Genomic DNA, 23,795 nt, shown 5'->3' on the forward strand with positions numbered 1-23,795 from the left:
AAGATTCTAAGACTTGCTGAGGGCTACTGCATAAAACTAAGCCAGGAAGATAAACAAATGTTGCATGACCTTAATCTTTTTAAGTGGCTCTTCTGATTTTTCCAGCTGTGAAACATATTTATGACCTTCAACTCGTTTCTTTTGTTCGAGTTTGAATTCTAAGTCATGACTCACCTTAAAGCAAGCAAGTAACAAAAATAACCCTCCACCATAGGTGTTATCAAATGGCTTAAATTATCTTGAAAAAAACAAAGCATATATATTTCTTTATAAACAATCACAAGCAGCCATCACGTTTTGTCTAGACTGACAATTTATGCAATCTATCAACAAATAATTGTGCACATTAAATAAATAAAAATATTTCTTCAGCATTTTTATGAATATCGCTATACATCCACATTACAATATATTTCTCAAATTTAGCCACGGATCTTAAGCCACCTGTTGCTTATTTATTTTGTGATTCGGTCTCAACTACCTTTCTAACCTTATATTGATTACCAGGCCACCCAACATGCTTCTGAGCCACTTGCCTGAGATGACAATGTGTCAGGGATCATGAGTTCATTTTAATGTTACCGAGGGAAACCACAAGCAGGAAAATAAAACAGTGTGTTCTGAGCTTTAAAAAGTGGAGGAGGACATTGTTTAGGGACACTGATTTTTTGTGTGTGAAATCATCCCTCTGCCCCTTTGGGTTTAATCTGTACAGTCAAGAGTGATTGATAAGGAGGCACTGCTCTTGTGTTCCCAAGGCTTCCAAGTGCAAAAGTGGATAGCCTTACAGTGAGCACTGATATGCCCTCTGCTAACACTTCCCTGACCGGTGTGCCACTGTCTAACTTGTCTTTCCTCAGAATACAGTCCAGAGCATTTGTGTCATGTGTATCCTGCCTATGGCTTCTGTGAAGGTTCTTCATCTGCCCACCCATCTGTTTTGAGGGCTTACAACACTACATTTTATAGTAGGTGGCAGGGCTGATGAACTTGCTCTCTTTGCCTAAGGAAGTGAGGACTTCCTTCAACATGTCTGTATTCTCATTTCTTTCCTCTATCATGAGGAAGTCTGTACCTATTCCCCTGTGAAGAAAGAGTGGCCCGTCAGTAGGTGTCCATCAGCACAGGTGTCCCACAAGCAAGATAGTCCCACCCTCTCTCTTCATAGACCTGGACATCTTTAAGTAGCTTGAGCTCTCTTCTGACTTCTTGTTGCCTTATCCTAGCCCTTCTCTCAGGTCTAGCTTCTCAGCCTGGAACAGAGTGGACATATTGGATCAGCCTTGCTCTGTCAGCCTTGCTGTCTTCAAACTGGGGAGGAGAGGAGGAAGAGGAAACTTCACTTTGCGTAATCTGGCTCTACTAGGAAGCCTTACATTTGATAAAGCCGATACTTTGCCCAAACCAGTTCAGTTCTCTCTGTGCATGCTTTATTCAGCAGAACCCCTGGGGCAGGGAGGGGAGTGCAGTAGGAAGGGTAAGATTCCAGCACTGAACCCCACCCTAGACTGCCAGCAATTCCTATAAGATTAAGATATGCTGAGGGCCAAATCAGTTCCTGAAGGAAAACTCCTCCCAGCCGAAACCTGCCATAACTCGGCTAACCTATAAGGCAAATATTAGTTCTCTCCCCAAAACAGCATTAAAAAGCGGCTCCGCTATATTTGTCTGGTACTGGTTTCACGAGTGTGCCCTGGGGATTCCAGACAATGCGCTGGTGCTAAAGTAGCAACTGGAATCTTTTACCCGGTCGGCTGGACTCAGGCTCTGTTCTGGCATGTGGCCCAGTATATCAATATTGTGGTTTTCAGCCCACTTTGGAAGCTGCTTCACTAAGCCATGTGACAGCCCCCAAAATTGGTCTGGCACCAGAAGACTTCATCAGATTGCGAACTTGAGAGCCTCCAGTCGGCTGTTTTTGTATTGATGCCTCCCTTCGTAATCATTAACAGAAGGTGAGAGGGGCCACGTTTGGAACACACCTCACACCTATTATGCCGTTTGTGTTTATGTCTCTGAGCCCTCGTAAATCTCCTGGGCTCGGAGCCCTTGCCTACTCAAATGCAAGTATTCTCTGGAGGAAACTCCAGTAAGCGGTTGAGTTATTAGCCCGGCTCAACAAACTTACCTGGAAGGAGCACATGGCACAGCTACAGATTTGTCAGAAAGATTTAAGAGCATCAGCTTATTTACTGATTTTAACACGAGCAGAAACTGAAGCTGTGAATACTCTAGACATAGCCATCTGGTGGTCCCCTTGGAACTTGAGCAAATCATGTGGCACATACTCATGCGATGTACTAGGTACAAGTCTTGGCAAATTTCCAGTTGAAAAGTGGTAAACGAGTAGATTATGTCAATGCTGACAGCTCTCAACTTAATGCTTTATTGATTCCACTGTTATGAGAAATTCCTTGTCAGTTAAAACAGCAACCACACAATCATTATTGAATGCCTAATACGCACTCAGCCTTACGGGCAATGGGGGAAGGGAGGTTGCAAAAAAAAAAGTTACTCATACTTTTTGGTTTGAAGACATTTACAATCTATTTGGTGACTTACAATTAAAGCACATAAAACTATCAGAGAGCGAAAGTTAATTACGTGACAAATTTCCTGGTAGGTACCTCAGATGATGTAGGAACTGGACAAAGCAATACATTAATACGGTCAACTGTGGAAGGCTTCCTAAAGTGGTATGACTCAAAGGATGGGTAGGTGGGTTTGGGTACATGAAAAAGGAAAGAGAAGAAAATTTAGGCATGGAGGCAGTGCTTCTCAAGAAATAGAAATGGGAATATGCAGCCCCTGCTCGTGGAAAAGAGGAGAAAGAAATTGGGCTGTCTAGGACGAATACATGTGCTGAAATTGAGTGAATTTCATCAGAAATGACTGCTAGGGGCGCCTGGGTGGCTCAGTCAGTTAAGCGGCCCACTGCGGCTCAGGTAACGATCCCGCGGTCGGTGAGTTCGAGCGCCGCGTCGGGCTCTGTGCTGACAGCTCAGAGCCTGGAGCCTGTTTCAGATTCTGTGTCTCCCTCTCTCTGACCCTCCCCCGTTCATGCTCTGTCTCTCTCTGTCTCAAAAATAAATAAACGTAAAAAAAAAAAAAAAAAAAGAAAAGACAAGAAAAGAAATGACTGCTATAGACAAATTCTGAATGAAGGATTTAGAAGTCAAACCAAAGCGTTTAAAATGGAATAAACAAAGGTGCGCCTGGGTGGCTCAGTCGGTTAAGCATCTGACTCTTGATTTAGGCTCAGGTCATGATCTCATAGTTTCATGAGTTTGAGTCTCAAATAGGGCTCTGTGCTGACAGTGCAGAGCCCGCTTGGGATTTTCTCTCTTTCCCTCTCTTTCTGCTCCTCCCCCGCTCATGCTCTGTCTCTCAACATAAATAAACTTTTTTTTTTTTTTTTTAAAGGAGTAAATAAGAAATTGTGACGGATTTCAGTCAGGTAAGTGAAAACATTAAAGTCAAGTTTAAATGTGATTCGCCTCCGGGCGCCTGGGTGACTTGGTTAGGCAACCAACTCTTGATTTCGGCTCAGGTCATGATCAAGCCCCACGTCTGACTCTGCACTGGCAGCACAGAGCCTGCTTGGGATTCTCTCTCTCCCTCTCTCTGCCCCTTCCCTGCTCATGCTCTCTCTCTCTCTCTCTCTCTTATTTATTTTGAAAATAAATAATAAAGCTTAAAAACTTTTTAAAAATGTGATTCACCTCCGTGTGAAGACAGAGACCCAGGTAAATCCCAAATGCTGTTAATTGGTTGGGCATACTTAAACACCTGAACATGCATCCCACCCACAATGAGGACAGTAGCGAGTGGTGAAATGTGAACAGCAACCCTGAATCCAAAAACAACTTCAGGGGCACCTGGGTGGCTTAGTCGGTTAAGCCTCCAACTTTGGCTTAAGTCATGATCTCACGATTTGTAGGTTCCGGCCCCGTGTCCGGCTCTGTGCTGACACTCAGAGCCTAGAACTTGCTTTGGATTCTGTGTCTCCCTCTCTCTGCCCTTCTCTCACTCATGCTCTGTCTCTCAAAAATAAATAAACATTTAAAAAAAAGCAAAAGCAACTTCAGCCTGGGCTGATTTTTAAATGGTCTTTTATTGGCCAAATATTTATTACATCCTAACAATCAAGTGTAATTATTTGACTTAACAGTTAGAATGAGATAGACAACGGGCAAGTTTCTAAAGGACTCTTCCTCCAAATTTTCTCCCTTAAAATTTAAGGTTGCTTAATTTTATTTATTTATTTATTTGTTAATGTTTATTTACTTTTGAGAGAGAGAGAGTGGGGGAGGGGCAGAGAGAGAGGGAGACACAGAATCTGAAGCAGGCTCCAGGCTCTGGGCTGTCACCACAGAGCCCCACGTGGGGCTCGAACCCACCAACCATGAGATCATGACCTGAGCTGAAGTTGGACGTTTAACTGACTGAGGCACCCAGGTGCCCTTAAGGTTGCTCAATTTTAGTAAAATGGAAAAAAAGAGAAAATTTGTTTTTTCCATTAGAGACAGCCCAGTGATCACCTTAAAAATAGTACTCTAAAAACTGTAAGTGCCAGATTGTTGAAGTCATTTTCTTGATAACTTATTAAAATCAGTAATTATTCACCGATTGAGTTGTTTTGTTTTACAAAATTCAAAAAACAATTTTTGAAAAGAGAGACTGTGAAAGCTACATCCTCCCGTATTTCAGTTTTGTGTGTTCTGCTTACCTGTGCCCTGAGGCAAGAGTGACCACTCTCATTTGTCAGTGATGTTTTACTTGTATTCCCTCCTTCCAAAGAGATTGCCACTAGAGATAGGCCACTTCTCTCCCTCAACCTTGATTTTTAGGACGAGTAGCTGAAAGATTTTCACTCTCATACTTGCGGAAATTTAAAAAGCAAGACAGCATCCTTTCTCAACTCCTCTTTGTGTTGGTTGTGCCTCTGGCATCACCTCTGCTGCTCCGAGTCTGACTTTCTCTCTGGCCTTTTGGGCCACCAAAGGACAGCAGGATGTCCAGAATATCATTCTCCGCCCCCCGCCTGAGAGCCAGTATTCACAGGCCTGTGCTCTGTTCCACACTGGTAGCATCCAGGTGGAATTTAAAATAGAATGGATGGGGACCCAGTTATGTAAAAAGTCACCTCTGGTCTTCTGTTCTATCATGGGAGTTAAGACCAGCTGGGTGCTTCTGGTATCAGTTTCCAGTACATAAGTCTCTGTGATCTGAGCAGAAATTCTTACAACAGGGTCCTTAGAAGTCTCGTTCTCTGATGGATTGCCAGAGGCAGAGTCCAAGGCGTATCTGTGCAGGCAGACTTTTTTGCTGAGTTTCCCAGGGACTGAGAGAAAACTACCAGAAAGAACAGGCTCCTCTCGGTTCTACAACGAATAATCTACAACAGTCCTGAGTGGGCAGTAGGATTTATTGCCAGCCAGCTCCTCATCTGGTGCAGTTGGCCCAGCTGGTCAATGATGGCCCCCATTACGACAGATTCAGTCCCTTGAGAGAGCTCTCTTGAATGAATGGATATGCTTGAAATCTGGCTTTCCCCCTCCTAAACACCCTCTTCTGGAATATAGCTCAAAACCCCTACCCCTGCTAGGAAAACGGGTTCATATACACATTCTCCTTACGGAATCAAGACAGCATAGATGCTTCAATAACCTGTGCAAACTTGGAATCACGTGGTGATTTTCTTAGCCTTAATCAAATTTTAGGTAGCTGGGTTCAGATCATGAGATGACATAGCAAAGTTTGTATTTATGAACAATGAATGAGAAAATCTTTGCAACGTTTTACGGATATGGGTACCTGAAGCTTAGATAGCTTGCGTAACACAGTAAAACATCAGGTCATATTCTATTGCCCTGTTAATAGTGTGTCCTCTCTCCAAATTATGAATTGTAAACAATAAATAGGAAACAAGGCTCCTGCTTGCTGCTTAAAAAATTAACAATTTGAAATGTGTGGTTATATATGTGTTTGGATTTGACCCATCATTTATTTTCTCTAGATAGTATAATCCTCATTAATGATAGGAGACATGAACCATATTCTATTAGAGATATAAATTAGATTATAAAAGAACTCCTCACTTTCACATTCCAGAATAAATAGAATATCTGTAATTTCCTTTACCCTCAAAATAAAATTTCATATCGTGGCACCTGGGTGGCTCAGTCAGTTGAGCATCTGACTCTTGATTTCTGCTTAGGTCATGATCTCACAGTGAGCATGGCGCTCCATGCTAGGCACGGAACCTGCTTAAGATTCTCTCTCTCTCTCTCTCTCTCTCTCTCTCTCTTTCACCCTCTGCCCCTCCCCCACTTGCATGCACACATACACTCTCTAAAAAAATAAAAAAATATATAAATAAATTTCATATGGCCTGATAACATTATAATGTATTTTATTTTAATTTTTAAAAATTTTTTAATGTTTATTTATTTTTGAGAGAGAGACAGAACGAGTGGGGGAGGGGCAGAGAGCAAGGGAAACACAGAATTGGAAGCAGGCTCCAGGCTGTGAGCTGTCATCACAGAGCCTGATGCAGGGCTCAAATTTGTAAACTGTGAGATCATGACCTGAGCCAAACACTCAACTGACTGAGACACTCAGGTAGCCCTAGATTATACTGTATTTTAAAGTTAAACCATTTTTTTTTAATTTTAATGTGTATTTATTTTTTGAGAGAGACAGAGCCCGAGCAGGCGAAGGGCAAAGAGAGAGGGAGACACAGAATCTGAAGCAGGTTCCAGGCTCTGAGCCGTCAGCACAGAGCCTGATGTGGGGCTTGAACCCACGAACTGCAAGATCATGACCTGAGCTACAGCTGGTCGCTTAACCAACTGAGCCACCCAGGTACCCATAAAGTTCAACCATTTAAAAAGACTTTTGCAATTAAAAGAATTCATTTTAATTGAAACTCAGAAGGAAAAGTAGAACTGAAGATGCAGGATAGGGGCCAAAAAAGTCTAGCCTGTGTCACCCTGGAAACTGGGCCATCACTCAAGTAGACATGCCCTTGTCAATGACTAAAGGCTTCCTCCTCCTGGGGTTATAAATCCACTAGCAAATGCAGTCTCCCACCCCCCATTACCACACACACACACACACACACACACACACACACTCCCACTACTTCCCTCCCTCCAGCCCTGTGGGAACGCTAGTAGGAGCTTCAGATCTGAAAGAGAGCTTTTTATAATCTTAAAGGTGAGAAAACTGAGACTCAGTGTTGAAATGAATTGCCTAAGAGTACAACTGACTGACTGGCGCCTCAGTCACCCAACTCACCCATTGCTCTCCCCACTGCTCTGTCTCGGCTGCAGAAACCAGACAGTGAGGAGGGGGCAAGCGGCAGGATACCCAGGTGGACGGACATCTGCCTCAGTGAGATCCACTTCAAGGCAACCCATCGTGGGTTGTTCAGAGGACAGACGAACTCTTCTGATGGAGAGATCTGTGAACTGTGATATGAAGAACCATGGAACACAAAAGAGAAATTTAGCCCCTGAGGCCCAGTGATGTGGAATTTAATCAGAAAGAAAGAAAGAAAGAAAGAAAGAAAGAAAGAAAGAAAGTTGTGAATTAGGTTATGCAGCAGTATATTGAGGTGGAAAGAACAAGCCGCTACAATAAGACTTTTTTTTTTTTACATTTATTTATTTTTGAGAGACAGAGTGAGACAAAGTGAGAGCGGGGGAGCGGCAGAGAGAGGGGGAGACACAGGATCGGAAGCAGACTCCAGGCTCTGAGCTGTCAGCACAGAGCGCGACGTGGGGCTGGAACCCACAGACCGTGAGATCATGACCTGAGCCGAAGTCCGACGCTCAACTGCCTGAGCCACCCAGGTGCCCTTTCATAAGACTTATTTTTGACTCTACTACTTACTTGAGTGACCTTGAGCAAGTTTTTAACAGCTCCAATTCATTTTTTAATCTATAAAATGAGTACCAATTTGGGAGCGTTGAAATTTTGTGTGGAAAGAGAGAGAGAAGAGAGAGACAAAGCGAGAGTAAGAGATTGAATACTAGAGGCACTCATCAGGCTCTCCGTGCATGAATGTCTGGCAAAAAAAAAAAAAAAAAAAAAAAAGGCACTCCAGTGTCTGTTCATTGAATGAAAAGTGTATTTCTTCAGCTCCATCAACTCTTGGAAATAAATACCCTTTGCTTTAGAGGTATGGACAGAATAATCCCTAAGTATTAATGTTCTCCCCTCCCCCATTCCCCCCGAAAAGGAAGTCACTTCTCTTGTTTCATCATTTAGACCACTTAGGTATGCACTCAGGGCGTTCCTCATCATGTTAATCCACTCAATAAATTCTGTTCAAAACCAAGATTTCATGTGCTGGGCCCAATGGCGGGGATACAGCAGAAAATGCTCCATGATCCCCCTGGAGAGGCTCACAGAATAAAGTGAGCTTGGATGAAGGCTCTGATTTTGAGAGAGGCCACTAGCCATTAGCCAAAATATGTCTGGATCAGTAACTACACCCTATCATCAACTTGACTCTCTAAAAATTACAATGTGGCTTTAGGACCTGGTACATAGTGTTCGCTCAACAAATATTTGTTGGATAAAGGCATGAATGGGATGGGATGGGAATTTCAGTGAGCTTTTATTGCTCTGGGCTGATGGAGGAGACATGCAGCGAATAAAATCCTTTATTTGAGGACAAAGCAAAGGAAAGCCAATCTTTTATCTGAGTAAGTCTGGTAGGTCCACCCTGAGAATTTACTACCATTTCAGAAGTCCTCTGGGGAGCAGGTGACACCTCTCAGAAACATTTCATGTCACCAACCAGGTGAGGCAGGACTGTTGGATACGACGGCTGAGCAGGTCCAGCTTGCCTTCCCAATTGTCCCAGAGATCTTCTATCCTGGAAATCACTGGTTCCCTAGCCTTCCTAAACTGCTGGGCACCATACATTCTCTGGCTTCCCAACTCTCTTTGGCTCTAGAGTGCCTCACTGGACTCTATGCTCTCCTTCAGTGAAATCTCAAATTCTTTTGTTTTAGACTTGTCTCTGTGGCTGGTTTGTGAACTTGAGGGAAGGGACACTGTCTATAAATTCCCACAGTACTGGGCAAACATGAAGCATTTAACGAGTAACTGTTTAAACTGTGTCTTTCGTGTGTAGCCTTGTCCAAGGTCTCCACGTGAGCCACAATACCGAGTGGCGATAAGGGCAGGGACGCAACCCTCATCTACTCTAGAGCTCCCCAGAAGCTCTCTTGCACATTCTGTCCCTCTCCTCCGTCTTCTGAAAATGCTCTCAAAGACTGCAGAAAGTAAGACAAACCGGGAAAACGAAATCGCATAACACCATGTAAATATGGTAGATTAGATAGGAGGCCAGAACCTTCTCTTTCGCTAAAAATAAATAAATGTCTATTTAAATGACGACGACCTCAAGCCTGACAGCATTTCACCCATCTAAAGTCTCCTGACACGTTGAGACCTCAAGCAGTGTTGAAAGGTCAACTTGTTTGGTACCAACTCTGACTCAAAAAGATTACTCTCCTGTGAGGTGAGGGAGAGGAAAGAAACGGGGGCAGTGAGGTTTTCCAGCCACTCCACCCAGAGGGTAATTAATCCAAATGCGAGTGGGGTGGGTGGAACTCAAACATCTCCCATTCGACCCACGCCTTCCCCCAGGGTTGCTAAGACAGAAGCGGCCCTGGCAGTCTTCGGGTTGAATCAATACCCCTCCCGCCGAGACCCGCTCTTAGAAGACCGCGACAGGAGGAAAGGTCATGAACACACCCGGGTCTGGACGCGCTGTCCCGGAGCAGCGGGCCCGAGCGCCCCCCGCGGAGCCCGCTCGCAGCCAATGGGAGCTTGAGGTCCGGGGATGATGAGATGCGGGGCCGAGGCTGGGCCAATCAGGCTCCAGGCGCGGCCAGGGGGAGGAGATGGGAGGAGAGGCCGGGGGCGATGGAGACAGCTACACCAACAGAAGTTTCTCACCTATTTCGGCGAGGGACGCTCCCGCACCTCTTGCACACCTCCAGCTCCGCGCGGGAGGAGGGCCCCAAGCTCCTTTCTCCACCTCCTTTCAACTGCTCCCTGCAAGCGAGGGGAAGGCTGCTGAGAGCCCCTACCACCGCTGGCCTTCTTTTTATGTTGTCTCACAGGGAGAGAGGGGGCGAGGGACAACTTGGTTCTGGGGAACTGACCTCTGGCCTGGCGGGCCTCTGGGCAGAGAGGGCAGCAGTGGAGCGGCTGGGGCTGGGGGACTCCATGCTGGGGCCATGGACAGAGCGGCGCTCCTGGGACTGTCCCGCCTGTGCGCGCTGTGGGCAGCCCTGCTCGCGCTGTTCCCCTGCGGAGCCCAAGGAAATTGGATGTGAGTATGGGGGCGGCATGGGGGTTGTGGCAAAAGGGGTGCCCAGCCTCGGGGAACTTCCAGCTGACGCGGGGGAGCAGGGCCGGGGACCCTGGGGCGGATGACCCAAAATTTGGCAAAACACCTGGGATCGGAGAGGAGAGCTGGGGAGCGGCTCACGCTAGGGGCGGCGGTGTCTTACAGGTGGTTGGGCATCGCTTCCTTTGGGGTTCCGGAGAAGCTGGGCTGCGCCAACTTGCCGCTGAACAGCCGCCAGAAGGAGCTGTGCAAGAGGAAACCGTACCTGCTGCCGAGCATCGGAGAGGGCGCGCGGCTGGGCATTCAGGAGTGCAGGAGCCAGTTCAGACACGAGAGATGGAACTGCCTGGTCACCGCCACCGCCCAGCCGGGCACCAGCCCCCTCTTTGGCTACGAGCTGAGCAGCGGTAAGTCCCGGACCCTCGGGGATGGCGCAGGATGGAGGGCGACAACTCCTCCAAGTACGGTAAATGAAGGAGTGCTTTCGTGGTCCGCCGCTGTCTCAATCCCAAAAGAGGTCCTTTAGTGGACGAGAACTGGGGGGGGGGGGGGGGGGGGGGACGGAAACCAGGCCCGGGTGCAGGTGCGGTCCTGGAGGGGGGTGACTCCCCAGGTCCAGAGTGGGGCGCTAGGAGCTGTAGCTCTTCCTCCGTCCCGCGGCGCTCGGCGGGAGTTGCAGAAAAACTGACACTCCACCCCGCCGACCCCTCGGAACCCGTAGCGCCCCCCTACGTGGGTGACCAGCTGGAGAAACATGATGTCGGCAGCAGGGAATGCTGCCGCCGCATCTGCTTTGATTTAAGAGCTCCGCTGCGCACCGAGCCTTGGACAAGGGGCTAATTGCAGCGAAGCCCCACGTTTGTTGGCACCTCGGAGCGCGGGGCAGACAGAATAACGGTGATTGTAAAAGGGAATGTCCTGGACAACTCTACGTGCGGCTAACCCGAGCGCGACTACTTTGGCTCTCCCCTCTGGTCTCCTTTCCTTTTATATCTTCCCTCCAGAGAGCACACCCGCGGCGCGGGAAGCTGCAGTAAAACAAAGTTCCACTTCCACGTGCCCAGTGACTCTGTAGGGATAAAGGTTCAGGGAACCAGGATTGTTCTAGGAATATCAGCAGATTCAAAGAATTTTAGAACCTGGGCGCCGAAAGATTCGTTGTTGTTTTTCACATTCATTTCCGTCCTCCCTCCTCCTTTGACCCTTCTCCACCCGCTCCCTGCACGCATCGCCGCCAAAGTATTGCATTTGCCCCGCTGCGTTTTGGCCGGCGCGCCTTTCCGAAGGGGGCCTGCCCCTCCCCGCACCCCCGCAGAAGAAAAAAGAAGGAAGAAGGGGGAAAAAAAGGAGGAGGAAGGAGGGAAGGAAGGAAGGAAGGAAGGAGAAGAAGGAGAAGAAGGAGAAGAAGGAGAATTAGCAGAAAAGTTTTAGTTGATGAAATTCAGGGACATCAGCTGTTGAAAAGGTTTTTTGGACAACGGGCATGCAACTGTTTCTACTCCAATCTTATCTCAAAAGAAAAAAAGGTCATCTGCTGAGTCTCTTCTAGCCCATTTTACTAATGTTTTAATGAACTTTAATTTTCAAAGATTTTAGCTCAAACTCTATTGCAGGTGGGCTAAATATATACTCAGTAGATTTCTATAACAATTCTTTTTTTTTTTTCTTTGCTGGTGACATATCATTTCTTTGCTGGTGACTTTCATTGCTTTTAAGACTGTAAAAGGATTAGCTAGCACTATATAAAATATTTAACTGTTCCATATTAATATCAGTGACTGTTGTTTATGATATCCTTGGGAAAAAAAAAAAGACCAGTCTTTGATGTGAAAGTAAACTGTAACATCTACTGATGGCTTTGGCCTTTGCTTAATTTTAATTTGCATTCTGACGTGTATTATTTACACAAACAAAAATCACACCAAGTTTTCCAGCTTGTGTTTTGTGAGAACACATTTGAAATGTAAAAATAAAGGTAATCTGGACTCTTTGGGCATTGTATTACCATTTACTGTATCCATGCGAAGGATTTTAAATTCAATATGTACTTATTGAACTTTTATTGTCTATTAAGTACTGAGCTAGGTGCTGGCATACATTTCAAATTTTAAAAATAAACAGATGATTCTAATTGTCATGAGGGGAATTTATGCTGTACAATATATAAAAATGCCCCCAAGTGGAATACTGAAAATTAATGTAGCTTTTTTATAAGACTAAGACAATATGAAATTGTCCTTTCTAAATATGTACTCATTAAAGCATCCATTGAAAGTAATTGCAAAATCACTTTCCTGCTAAGAGGTTAAGAAGGAGGCTTTGTTATGAACATAAACAGACGGAGGTATGGCTCTTCCATTCAGCAATTTATGTTTTGTTCTAGGCACCAAGGAAACAGCATTTATTTATGCTGTGATGGCTGCAGGCCTGGTGCATTCTGTGACCAGGTCATGCAGTGCAGGCAACATGACCGAGTGCTCCTGTGACACCACCTTGCAGAATGGCGGCTCAGCTAGTGAAGGCTGGCACTGGGGGGGCTGCTCTGATGATGTCCAGTATGGCATGTGGTTCAGCAGAAAGTTCCTAGATTTCCCCATCAAAAACACCACAGGAAAAGAAAGCAAAGTTCTGTTAGCAATGAACCTACACAACAATGAAGCCGGAAGGCAGGTATGTATCAGAAAATGGAATGAAATCTAGTGCCTTTAAATAACACTGGGATGACACTTCTGAATGAATCTGTCCAAGTGATTTTAAAAACATACACTGGTAGTGGAAGAAACATATATGTCATCTATATGTATAATATATATGTGTGTTTATTGTATACATAAACAATATGTATGACTTCTACATCGATTCAGTTTAAGTTCTCCATCGGATAGGGGTTGATGTATTGGTGATTTTATATTTTGTCTACCTGGAACACTAATTATAAAATAACAGATGTGCACATGCCTTTGGGTGATTTTGTTCCATCCCCTTAGCGATAGAGCCAGAATAAGATCTATAGGATCTGCCTAATGGTACCGAATCAAATTCCGTCTTAAATATGACTTTTGATTATTTCTTTAAATCTATTTTTAGTGGGAAATGGCTCCTAAACATCATGTGATCTATGCGTCCGTACTTTCTCGAGCAAACATTCTTGGATACATTAGAGAATTCATAACTCCTAACTAATATTTTGGTAAAACAAATCTTTTTTAAAGACAATTAGTTATTTTATTATAAAGTGACACAGATTCATTATAAAAAACAATAAGTGCAGATAAATGTAAAGAAGCTTTAGATACATTAAACATATGGATATTTAAATATATACATATTAAAGATTTAATTTAATCTTTAATTAAATTCGAAGAACCACCATCTAATTAACCTCTTTTATGAATTCTGTGTTTTATACTAAAGTTTTCTTAAAATGGAATAAATTTGTAGCTTAATTTAACTTTTACATATTTATTTTAATGAATATTGACACAATAAAGTTTGAGTTCTACAACATAGGGGAATTACTTGGCAATTCATAGTGAGTTTCTTAAAAGAGTCAAAACTTTTTTATGAATATATGTTTTCTATGTTATGATAATCTTTTTAGGACAGGAATATCAGCACATATCCTATATTATTGTAAATATCCAATAACCTGTAAAGGTCCCAAAGTAGTCATTGCAATCTGCCACATTCTCCTGAAATAAATTAAAACAAGTTGCAGTATCTGTCAGAAATATTTAAAGTACATGTTACATTTGTTTTACATTTTTGGAAAGTGAATAAATGGAACCCACTTAGAATAGGTACAAGTTTCAGCCAGCTTTCTTTACTTACCCATTCTGGTTTATAATGCGAAAACAGAAATCTCAATAAACGTTATTATCACCATGACGCTTCAAATTCAAATTTGAATTCTTAATTCAATGTGAATATTGATTCAAAATAGCAAAATAGAAACTAGGCAAGTCAGTAAATAGCTAGGTAGGCTTTTCATATTTTTGTTTAGCAATTTTAAAATTTAATAAAGTAATTCTTGCCTGACACCACAGTTACACACATGTTTCTTCTTAAAGTTTTCCATGTAAAAAAAAAAAAAATTAAATGAATGAGGTTCTGCTTCAATGTAAATATTATCCACTAAAGGATTTTTAAAATTATCTCTAACATATGAATATAAAAGAGGTCAAATATATGTTTGTGTTTCTTAATACATATTTTTTAAAACTCTAGAGTTAGGATGAGAAACACATTAAGTCAAATTAATATCTTTAAAAAGTGTATCAAATTAATATCTTAAAAAATGTATATTAATTATCAATTTAGATCTTAAATCTTCTTTAATCATTCTTTAAATAATTTTGTAGGGAGTTTTAACATTTCACTAGAAAACAAAACTTGGAAATTCATGTCATGATTAATTCCCTGAATAAAGCTATCCCTAAACTTCTGAGAAGCTCTGCAGTATTCTGTGTTTTTATCAGTATCGTTAGGCAGGTATTTAGTGTTATTCTGTCTTGTGTGTTGTTTCTAATTAGGTAGCAATATTTGCCTCGGTAACCACTTGATCTTCAACTAGTATTTATATTCCAAGTTTATTAAAAACATACAACTATTTAGCATCAATTTTAATCCACTGTTTGTTGGCAAAAAACAATCTTCTCACATTACTGAGGTTTTTGCTATTATTCTAATCGTGCAGAAAATAATTCAGCCTATACATATATATGCAGTTTGTGTACATTTTGGAGTTTTCTCTACTGAGTCTTTTTGTTCTTTATTGGTCTACATAGAGTCTTAAAATATTACAAAACGTTACCTGGACTGGAGTTTTTGTTGGTCTGTTTTCATGAAATATTACAATTTAAAACTATTTTGTATTTTTCTTTCCACTGGCAGCCAAACCCCCCCTCCCCCCCCCCCCCCCACCACAACAAAAACCAACCAGGTTTCCAGGCTATTATCTAATATGGAAGAACAATCAACTCCATTTTTAAGATTGGCAATTAGGATTTTAATCTAATAGGCATATTCTTCTGAGTAAAGTTCAAGGTCTGCATTCAATTGAGTTGATTTTCCTCGTCTCAAAATCCCAAACTCAAAATGTAGGAAAGCGTTCAGAGAAATGTGGGTACTGGCGCTTAGTAGTGCTGTGAGCAGGATAGATGATTTTCTAACCGCTGACCTTAAATACTCTGATTCCCACTTGGTTTCTGACACCATTCCTAAAGTTATGACTCCAAGAATAATGTTGCTGAATGGTGATTGGCTAACAGAATGATGTGATGTCTTCCAGGGGCAGAACTTCTGGGAATAATGTGACTTGGAATATTTATGGGTATTTCTTTTGGTGTGCTTAAAATATTTCCATTCTTCCCATGTCCACCTCATAAACTTTTAAGTTTCCCTACCCCATAATTTGTTTTATGATGAGTAACTCAAAAAAGTGGGAAGGGCCCAACCCCAAATTTTCATTGACCTGTTTCAAGAATATTTATAAGTACTTGAACAACACATAAGTGTTTTGCTTTTCAGCAGGTTCAAATATATTTTTGGACTGAAAGAGACAAAATGGGTCAGAGGAATAGGAATTCTACATATAACCATCCAACCTTATGTCACAGTTTTCCTAAAAACTTAACTAGATCATCTGATAGTTGACAAAATGAAATGTTTATAACAAAATGTTCCACAGTAGTTTGTTTTGTTTTGTTTTGTTTTGGTCATTTCTGTGAAGTTTGGATAAAGCGATACACTGGAAAACAATCATCGCCTGCTGTGTTACCTCGGAATCAAAATTGTGGGACCAGTCACTCCTTAGACCACTTCTTAGCAGTTTCTATTTTTACATTAAGTATTAATGATACATCTTTCCTATTTCACTTCATTAGAAGTTCATCAAACCAAAACTTAACACAAAGAGCCCAGTAAATTGAATGCTACCCTCCTAATTGCTGTCCCATAGTTGAAAAATATTCCACCAAAATGTGCACATCTGTTTGCAATAGTTAACAAAACATTCCTCTGTTAATATCGTTATAAACCTTAACAACTCAACTAGAGTAGAGAAAGGAATTTTCTCATAACCACATACTACTCATACGAATGCTGTTCTCTAACTTTTCCTGTGAGCAGAAAATGGCTATCACTGCAGTTCAGAACGGCTATTTGATGTTAATTAAGAATCCCAGCTGAAAAGCTCCAGAATATACTTTTTTTTGGAGTGTTCATGCAATTTCCTTAAATATACCACATTTTCCACTTTCATTTTTCTCTGTTTTACTAAAATTCTCCTGCTGCATATACAGACTTTACATCATATATCACCAACTTTCCTTATGTAAATCAAGTGTCTTAACCATGCTGTTCATTCTTTTGTAAAACTGGAATAATATGTAAGTACATGTTCATTAACTACCTACTGTGTGCAAGACATTTCTTTCTGTAAAGCTACATCAAGTAAAATAATTTATGGAAAAGTTCTCTGAGAAACACTAAGTTCTGCAGTTAAACTATGTGTGTGTGTGTGTGTGTGTGTGTGTGTGTGATCTGCCTTGGACTCTGCATTTCATCAAATTGTCCTGATGGTAATTACGTTGCTTTATTTTAATCCCTATTCGCCCAAGTTTCTTCCTTAGAGTTTTTTTGGGGCTATAATCATTTAAATTTCATGTCAAGTTATTGGAATTCTTCTCCTTGATGTTTATTTGTCTTTCTATCCTAGACTATATCTATAGCTATGTCTATATCTATATCCATATATATGATAATATATATGGTAAAACATATGTAATATAAAATATATACAATAAAACTTATGATAAAATATAAATAAATAAAATATAAACATAAAATATACACACGATAAAAATACCATATTTATACTTATTGTTAAGGACAAAAAAGATAATGGAATTGAAAGGTAATTGAACCAAACTTAAAAATATCATCCCTGAAAAGTTATAACTAACTCCAGGTATTTAAAAGATTCTAGTTTTCTGTAGCAAGAAAATCTTCCCAAAATTCTGATGTGAATTCAGCAGGTGATATCATTAGATATCACCTTTTTATCCTTCAAACCTGGGAGGTAATGTGTCCTAACTCTGCGGTCTAACACTGCTGTGGGCTGAGAAATCGGAGGAGAGCCCCACAGGATCAAGACCTTTCCATGCCATTGACTCTCCTGGCAGTGACTCCTTTGTTTAAGGTGGTTTTCAGTTCTTTCTTCAGCTTCAGAGCACCAACAGAGAGTGAGTTAAAGCTGTTCAAGTGAGCTGGACTAACTATTCCGTAAGTATTTGGTGAGCATCTACTCCATCCTCCATGCTTTGCAAATTGGCAACACCATACATGATGTCTGAACTGGTTGATGAAACAAAAGTCGGCCCCTCAGTAAGATCCTGAGCAAGAGGCAGTTTTAAATCACCAAGTGATGACTGTGAGGAATGTTGATCAGGTTTAAATACATAAACAGACATTCTTAGATTTTTGGCTCTCTTTGGACAATTTGTTTTGTTATTGCCTAGCATTAGCCTAGCTCTCTTTTTCTCATATCCTCCAAGCCCTTAAAATCTGAACAAAAGTAGGCAGATTGCATTAATTTGAACATTTATTTGCCTGGAGACATTTTAAAGAATGGAAGTCTTTGTGAATATCAAATGCCATAAATTTAAGTAACTAAGCTGTGTGCCATACTTTATAAATTGCTTTCATATCATTGAAAGCTGTCTTTTGCCTGAGTTACTAAGAAATAGACATAGCTACTTGCTTCTCAGTTTTATGAATTCAAAAAGAGCATATGTGCTCTATTCCATAAAGGACAGGGTTTAAATATTATCCTGTTTATTATTTTCAACACTAATAAGTATCGAATATTGCACAAATCAATACCATATGCTCTCACTCAAGGTTGCAAATATTATAAATTGTCCGAAATAGTCCATCTCATTAGATAGTTCAGAAACTTTAATTTGTTGGGAAACCTAACATTCCACGAACACGTCAGTGTCAAGTTTAGTATAAAATGGCAAAACATAAACCCCTGTCGTTTTAGAGTCGTGATAAGAACTGTAAGTGGAATTTAAGCTGTGAGGTTTTCCTTTCTTTGGTGAGATGACACACATAATTTCCAAGTTATTGAATGGGCAGATCAATTTCCCATTTTACCCAGCATGCTGACAGACCGTCAGCGCTACAGCTAGCCCCGGCGATTTATTAATCTGCTCTGTCGTCCTCTAGGGATGGAAGGAAGCTGTGTTAACCAGCCTGCTGTGTAAGAGAATAGAACCCCCAAATTCTTGAAATCTCTCTATTGCTTTTGCACGGTGAGCCCCATGTAAAATTTTCTCTCGACTCTTCCCAGACCTTCTTCTTCAGGGAAAGGGGGCATTTATTTAGACCTTAATGTGTGCCGGGCAATGGACTCTTACAGATATATGTAATTTCATTTAGTTCCTCAGGCTGAAAAAACCAAACTCAGCACTTCGAATTGAAAAATTATGTATATATATTATCCCTTTTCTATGTTAGGATGGTGCTACTGATCCATCAAGAATAGGACATATGTTTTGAATTAATTTTCCACAACAGGGGAAGAATTTGCTGGGAGCAACCACACTCTCCAGCCCCTTCTCCTTTTGACCAATTTAAGTTGATTAGTCAGGGTTTCTCATGTGGTCTGTGACCAGAGGATAACACGGTGCCTCAAGCCCGCATGAACGTAATGGGCTTTTACAGTGATCAAACCTGAGAACTCTCAATCCATAGATCTCGTGCTTGGATGCCCGTTAGAATCATCTGAGCAGCTTTGTGGACGTGCCACTGCCTGGACCCCACCTTGGCCAAGTAAATCAGAATCTCAGCGATTAGTGCGTTGGTTATTTGCAAAGTTTCCACGGATGCTTCTATGCACTTGTGAGGCGAGGATGACCATCCTGTCAGTGCTTTGCAAGTTTTAAGGTGCATACGAGTCCCCTGAGAATCTCATTAAAATGCAGATCCTGATTCCGTGGGACTATAGCGGGGCCAGAGAAGTTGCGTTTCTCACAAGTGATGTTGGTGCTGCTGGTTCATGAACTACGCTATGAGTAGCAAGGTGCGATATCAGGAACATGGAGGCGTGCATGAACATCTTCCCACCCCGAAAATTAAACACAAAAATAGACGTAAGAGTAGTGTCCCTCAGGTGTCTCAGATAAACCCTGATGACTACGTTGGCCTGGTCCACTACTTTAAATTAGACTTGGAAACGTTTGCTCTGCAGGGTCAGAACGACAAAACACTGGAACCCTGAAGCAGCTGTAGAGACCCTTTATGTTCAAAACTACCGTTTTTGTGCAGGACTACGCGGACCCAGAAAGTGAAGTGGTGAGGTCAGCCGCGCTTCTGTTGTTGGGTAAGACACTTCATGAATGATATTTAATGCGATTCCTGTTGGTTTCAGGCCGTCGCCAAGCTGATGTCAGTAGACTGTCGCTGCCACGGGGTGTCCGGCTCCTGCGCTGTGAAAACGTGCTGGAAAACGATGTCTTCCTTTGAAAAGATCGGCCATTTGTTGAAGGACAAATATGAAAACAGTGTCCAAATCTCAGACAAAATAAAGAGGAAAATGCGCAGGAGAGAAAAAGATCAGAGGAAGATACCCATCCGCAAAGATGATCTGCTCTACCTTAATAAGTCTCCCAATTACTGTGTAGAGGACAAGAAACTAGGGATCCCAGGAACACAGGGCAGAGAATGCAACCGCACGTCAGAGGGCGCGGACGGCTGCAACCTCCTTTGTTGTGGCCGCGGCTACAACACCCACGTGGTCAGGCACGTGGAGAGGTGCGAGTGCAAGTTCATCTGGTGCTGCTACGTCCGCTGCAGGAGGTGTGAAAGCATGACTGACGTCCACACTTGCAAGTAGCCCCTCCATCCAGCCTTGAGCCCCACTCCTCAGTGACAAACAAGGGACTGCCATTCCGAGGTGCCTCCCACTGTGCAGGGCTGTGGAAGGCGCCTCCTGCCTCCGAAGTCCCAGACCCTTGGGCCTCCGGCAGCGCTCTCCTTGCCTGACGGATATCCACTCACACACTGAGCATGTGGATTTTGGGGGATACCAAAGTTGACAAGGTTTGGGTTCATTCTTTGGTGGTTTGGAAATACATATGGACCTACCAAGAAGATAATCTGTCTCCTAAACAAGAAAGAACAAGAAGGAGCCTTCGTGCGGGGAGACCTGGGCCATGCTCAGGATAAGATCCTTGACTATGGAATTCAGTTATGGAACTCAATAGCGGTGGGTTTAATATTAGACGTTTTTAAAAGACGCATCTTATAGCAGCAAGGAACAGTAAACATGATCTCATTTATTTTCTCAGTAATTTGGGTGAAGAAATCATACTGTGCATAGAAACAGACATTGAAAAGTTAACAGAAGTGGAAGGTGCTTACTTACCCTTTCATGCATTTCAAAAGAAGGGCAATTTAAAAGAATTTTCATAACTGATACAGTATCCCTAAAATGTGTTTGCTAGAGATGTTTAGTGACAAAAGGGAGAATCTAAACATAGAACGTAAAATGTATGATTTGGATTTTAAGTGCCTTTTAACTATGAGAGTTTATCTAGAAAAATCTCAGTGAGATATACAGCAATCTTTTATCTTTGGCTTTATTCTTTAATTGTAGACCAGTTCCTACTATTAAAACCCCAGCTCTGAAATATCGGAGAAGAGAGGGATCTCAAAAGCATGTGGGAAACTTAAAGGTAAAAACATAAAGGGCTTTCATACATTGTAAGGGAAAGCACCCTTTAAACATGTAAGACAGTATTTTGTACAGTATTTTGCTTAAAAAAGTTATATATTTTGTAAATACAGTATTTAAGTTATATGATGATATGTATTAAAACTTCAGACATTATTGCCAAAGCCCAAGAGTTAAGGCGATAAAATTATCTCAGAAATAAGATTAGCTTCTGTTTCTTTTCATTCTATTAACTCTGACTTTTTTTAAACATTGAAAAAGAAGTTAATTGAGCAGTTATATGGATGTGTTTTTCTTGTCAAAATGACAGTTTTACATGTTATAGATTAAAATATGCTGCAAGATATTGAGAATTGTGTTATTTCAGCAGATTAGTTAAATTCTGCTTTTAATTAGTTCTGTTTAACTTGTAAGGCTATTATAATAAATTATGCAGTAAAAGTGTTAACTGGATAAAAGAATCTACATCAAAACAATGATCACCTTGTGTATTTGATATCCTGGATATTTATTATATTGTATGTAATGCTGCATTTCCATGTGAATGTTGAATGGTCTTTCTAAGTTTAGTATTCATGCATGTATATTCATCATACTTTACAAGGTTCCTGGTAAAAATTACAGGGCTGTATTTAAGGTTGTGTTTTAATGTAGATGCTTATGTTTTTCATGAATTGTTAACTATTTCAGTATTCTATAGGAAAAAACTTCTAAGTTCAGGAAGGACAAAGAAAGAATATTCTTCTTCTAATATTAAGCCAAGAAAATGTTTCCTTGCCCATAACTCTCATCCTATTTCCTTTCAATCTTATTTCCCAAGGCAGAGCAATAATTTGCAAAAAAGAGCAAACCCATGGAAAATGTCTCAGGCTTCATATTAAATTCAAGGCTAAACATTTCATTGTGACCCTTACAGTTTAACAAAGAAATATTATTTATAAGTGAAAATCTCAGAAATGACAATTGAATAAATATAGTACTTATTTAAAAGAGTGGTTTACCAATCTTTAGCATCCGCTGATTAGAATAACCTGAGAGACTTATTTTCATGCCCCCCCTTTTTTTGCACAGTAAATCTATTTTATCTGCATTAAAATAAGCCCTCTTTTTTTTTTTAAGGTGAAGAATAGTTCCCATTAACAACCAATTTCTTCTATCAACTAGACAACTTTTCATAATTACCTTACCAACCAATTGGTAGAATCAGGTGGCCTCTAATTCCCAAACGCTAGTATGCAGCCGTTGCTTGAAGACAGTGATGCCAACTCAGACTCTCTTCTCTGGGATGCCTGAGCAGGATCTCCTAACTCCCAAGCTTTGGCTTCTTCTTTTTGTGTATTTTTTGTGTCTTTGGCTTCTTCTTTTCCTTCTCCTCCCTGGCATCACTATGGAAGCCATTCTTGAATTTCTCACCAGTTTAACTGATGGCCAACCTGGACTTGGCTCATTTTCTTCCCATTCCCCGTCATGCTGCAGGTAGCACCACGGTGCTCTCGGGAATACAAGTTGTGGAGCCCAGATGTTCCTATTCAATCTAGGCTATTTTGCCTGCATTGTTTAGGGCTCTTCGTGTTGCAAGTAACAGATGACACAACCCAGACTGACAAATGTTAAAGGAAATGCATTGACTCAGTAACTGAAGAGTCCAGAGTCCAGACTGGTTCCCGTGGAGCTCGATCTGAAAACTCACACTATGTTCCCACGGTTCAGGTCTTTCCAGCTCCAGCCTAAACAGGCTGGCTTCTGCAGTGTTGTCTTCTACTTCAGGCCCTACAAGGTGGTGGGGGGACCCTCACCACCTCATGCCACCCCAGGAGCCCCAGGCTCTTCTCTCTTCTTAGCTAAATGGCTGCTACACTCCCTCCAAACCTCACATTCTCCTACCACTCATTCTAAGGAAAGAGAGAGGTTCTTCTTGGTTGCTTCTATAGGAGAGATGGAATTTTTTTTTTTTTTTCCTTCACAAAATGACCAACTAAGGTAGTTCTGAGACTCATTGGCTCTGATTGGTTAATATGTCCATCCGGGAACCAATCACAACGGGCATTGGAGATTGGGGTTAGGGGATAAATACACTGATGATCTTAAGGCAATCAGATCCAGTGTGGAAAGTGGCAGTGAGTGATTCATTCCGACTAAACCCACGTAGCTTGAGAAAAGGGAGGGAAGAGGTGAATCTGCGGAGGAAAACCAGGGTGTTATGTTAACATTAAAGGGTACCTGGGTGCTGGGCAGCACAGACATTAGATGTCTTCAGCTCCAGTGATGTGTTTCGAAAACAGCTTTCTGGCAGCACTTGGGTCAGGCTCACAGCCAGACAAAGCCCTGCGACTTATGTATAGGGTACAAAGTGCCTTCTTTTGTTTAAATGCCCTTTATGATGTTGAAAGGGGAAAAGGAGAGGGGAGGTGCTCTAGTGTATTAATTTTCAACGTAGGAGTTCAACTATTTTGTAAATTGGGAAATGCTTAATAGAGACAGTGGTAAGAGGCAATGATGATTGTCTGAAAATGATATCAAGAAAAGCATATCAAATGGCATTATCTATAACCTCTAGATAAAGAAGTTTGCTAATTAAAATATTTCCCTGGTAGTAGTAGCTTGCAAAACATTAAAAAACGCTTTAATTTGTTTGGCTATAAACAACTGCATTCTTTCCTTATTCACAATCTGGAT

General features: G+C 41.7%; 1 protein-coding gene across 1 annotated transcript; it reads left to right on the forward strand.

The window, feature by feature from the left end:
• The first annotated feature begins 10,265 nt into the window (after positions 1-10,265).
• Positions 10,266-20,425, forward strand: WNT16 (Wnt family member 16). Its single transcript, XM_030295429.1, has 4 exons — positions 10,266-10,360; positions 10,544-10,785; positions 12,762-13,048; positions 19,815-20,425. Exons 1-4 carry the CDS (start codon positions 10,266-10,268, stop codon positions 20,277-20,279), a joined length of 1,089 nt encoding a protein of 362 aa, XP_030151289.1. The 3' UTR covers positions 20,280-20,425.
• Positions 20,426-23,795: the final 3,370 nt, after the last annotated feature.

Source organism: Lynx canadensis, chromosome A2 (assembly GCF_007474595.2).
Source record: "Lynx canadensis isolate LIC74 chromosome A2, mLynCan4.pri.v2, whole genome shotgun sequence".
In the NCBI taxonomy this organism is placed as follows: domain Eukaryota; kingdom Metazoa; phylum Chordata; class Mammalia; order Carnivora; family Felidae; genus Lynx; species Lynx canadensis.

Excerpts from the sequence above, each read along its gene's own strand:
- WNT16 (XM_030295429.1), top strand. The coding sequence starts at position 10,266 with ATGGACAGAGCGGCGCTCCTGGGACTGTCCCGCCTGTGCGCGCTGTGG. Across the intron at positions 10,361-10,543 it reads GGAGCCCAAGGAAATTGGAT|GTGGTTGGGCATCGCTTCCT; the intron begins GTGAGTATGGGG and ends GGTGTCTTACAG. Across the intron at positions 10,786-12,761 it reads TGGCTACGAGCTGAGCAGCG|GCACCAAGGAAACAGCATTT; the intron begins GTAAGTCCCGGA and ends GTTTTGTTCTAG.